The sequence below is a fragment of the Prosopis cineraria genome, unplaced genomic scaffold (genome assembly GCF_029017545.1).
Source record: "Prosopis cineraria cultivar Desert tree isolate PC_DT_omini unplaced genomic scaffold, ASM2901754v1 PC29, whole genome shotgun sequence".
Classification (NCBI taxonomy): domain Eukaryota; kingdom Viridiplantae; phylum Streptophyta; class Magnoliopsida; order Fabales; family Fabaceae; genus Prosopis; species Prosopis cineraria.
Window position 1 is genome coordinate 47,333 of NW_026555360.1, and position 2,205 is coordinate 49,537.

The window sequence follows — 2,205 nt, forward strand, 5'->3', positions numbered from 1 at the left end:
TCATTGAATTCTTATGCTGTGACAGCATGTTCTGAAGGAGCCTTTTCATTATAAACTGAAAATATATAGTATTTAAAGATCCCATAACTTGTTGGATTTACAACAGAACAATTTTTCATTATGTATTGCTTAATGAATTGATCATGACTTATTGATCACTTTTTATTTCCCCTTGGTGAGCAGAGTGGTAGAGGTACAGGTGAAATGGCATATTGATAAGCAATGTTAGTACAATAATTAAAAATCTGTCTCAAATGCCATACACCAGAAATCAAACAATAACATGTATACTTCAAAGAAGGGGGCAAACAAAACAGAACAAATATAACAGATAGCTCGCATAAAGCAAGAAATATCAGCATCCATAATTGATAATTCAATATTACATCCCTGAAGAGCATCAAATCTTACAGATACATAATGATCTACAGCAAACATGGATGGCAGATTTGCAATGTAAAAATTAAGACTCTTGAATATGGATGTTGCCCACTGGCATAAGGCTTTCCACGTAATTGAAAACATCTACATGAAGGCCAGGTCTGGGGATGGGAAGCCTTTTAACTTCATTAGTAGTGACATTGAAAAGATATAAGCCAACTTTTGCTCCATCATTTGCCATTTCAATTTCACTACTAACTCCAGGCAGTCCAAAAACTATGCACACAATTTGATCCCACCAAAGGGTCCCAGGAAGTAACTTGAATGAATAGGAGCTGCGAATATATTTCTTACTCGAACTCCATCTCTCCCCAGATGAGCCTATACCCCCATCCTCCATTACACCCAAATCAAGCAAAGAATATTGAGAATTTCCAACCCTAGAATGAGAAAGTATAGCAAGTTTGTTCTCATAAACAGCAAGCTTACCTGAATAACTTAATAAGGCAGGCCATGGTATCACTGTAAACACTTCCGATGCTATGTCAAATGAAACTATCACATAAGTGTTTTGTATACTACTCAGCTTTAACCCATACCAAAACATAACTCCATTAGCAGTGACAGCATTCGTAAAAAGTGTTACACCCTTTAGGTTCTCCAATTCTATACCCTTCCATGATCCTGTGCTTAATGAATACACTTCCACTTGACAAACTAAAGTAATCTCATAAATTCTCACTATCTTGTAATCATTAATAATTGGACTGAACCCAAATCCTAAAACGCACTTACCCTCAAAATAATCAATAGTTATGGGCAGCTGTCTCACCTCTCTAATCGCTGGATTCCATAATAAAGGGGAAGGTGGATATCTCATATAATCAGCGAGACAGAGCAAGCCATTGCTGGAACCAATGATCCGAACGCACCCCAAGGAATTGATCAAAGGGGCCTTTTCAACTTCACGGAATTGCATCTTGCAATCGAGCAAACATAAATACAAAGAATTCATCTGCATTCGCTGGATAAGAAGAGAAGGGTTTTGATGAGTGGAGTGGTCGAGGTGGTCAGCGATGAAAGATGGGGTCTTGATGAGATTTTTCCAATCTTTGCAGACACATTGAAATCGGATTAGGGATTTTACAGGAAGTCGTTTGAGAACGTTTGTAACGATTTCTTGGGGAAGAAATGGCGTGTCGCCATCCACTAACATGTGCTTCATGGTGCTCCACTCGGAAAAACAGATCTTCAGGAGGAAAGGAGAAGAAATCAGAGGTTGAGAATCAAAATAACATACCTTCTGTATAGTTGTCGACTAAACTGAGTAGAAGTCTCACTGAGGAAATCCCTCGCAACTCGCCCAACCATATCAAATAGAGCAACCCGGGCTAACAGGAAACTTGCAGAAGACTGTCGTGTCAAACCTTTGAAACCGTAAATTTATCGGTAAGCAGTGGTCGTGTCCTAAAAGGACTGAGCGAGATTAATAATTTTTTCCTTTATATATATATATATATATATAAAATAATTTCCAGCACAAATAATTAAATGTGATGTTTAAGGAATTTTTCACTTAACTAATTTTTTTAATCTTTATAAATTATAATCAAAATATTTTTTTCAGTAAATATATATGTAGTTAAATATATAAAAAAATATTAAAAAATGCATACTATATGTTCTGTATTTGATTAAATATTTAAATACATCACGTTGCTATAAAAAAAATTATTGAAAATTTAATTTGTTAGCTAATTTTAAATCATGAATTTAAAGTAATTAACAAGAACTTAATGTTAAATGTCATTTATTAACTCTTAC

General features: G+C 35.1%; 1 protein-coding gene across 1 annotated transcript; it reads right to left on the minus strand.

Annotated features, from left to right (window-relative positions):
- Window positions 1–463: 463 nt before the first annotated feature.
- Window positions 464–1,606, minus strand: LOC129294966 (putative F-box protein At1g32420). The gene has a single exon (XM_054933444.1). The coding sequence runs from the start codon at window positions 1,604–1,606 to the stop codon at window positions 464–466; it is 1,143 nt and encodes a 380-aa protein (XP_054789419.1).
- Window positions 1,607–2,205: the final 599 nt, after the last annotated feature.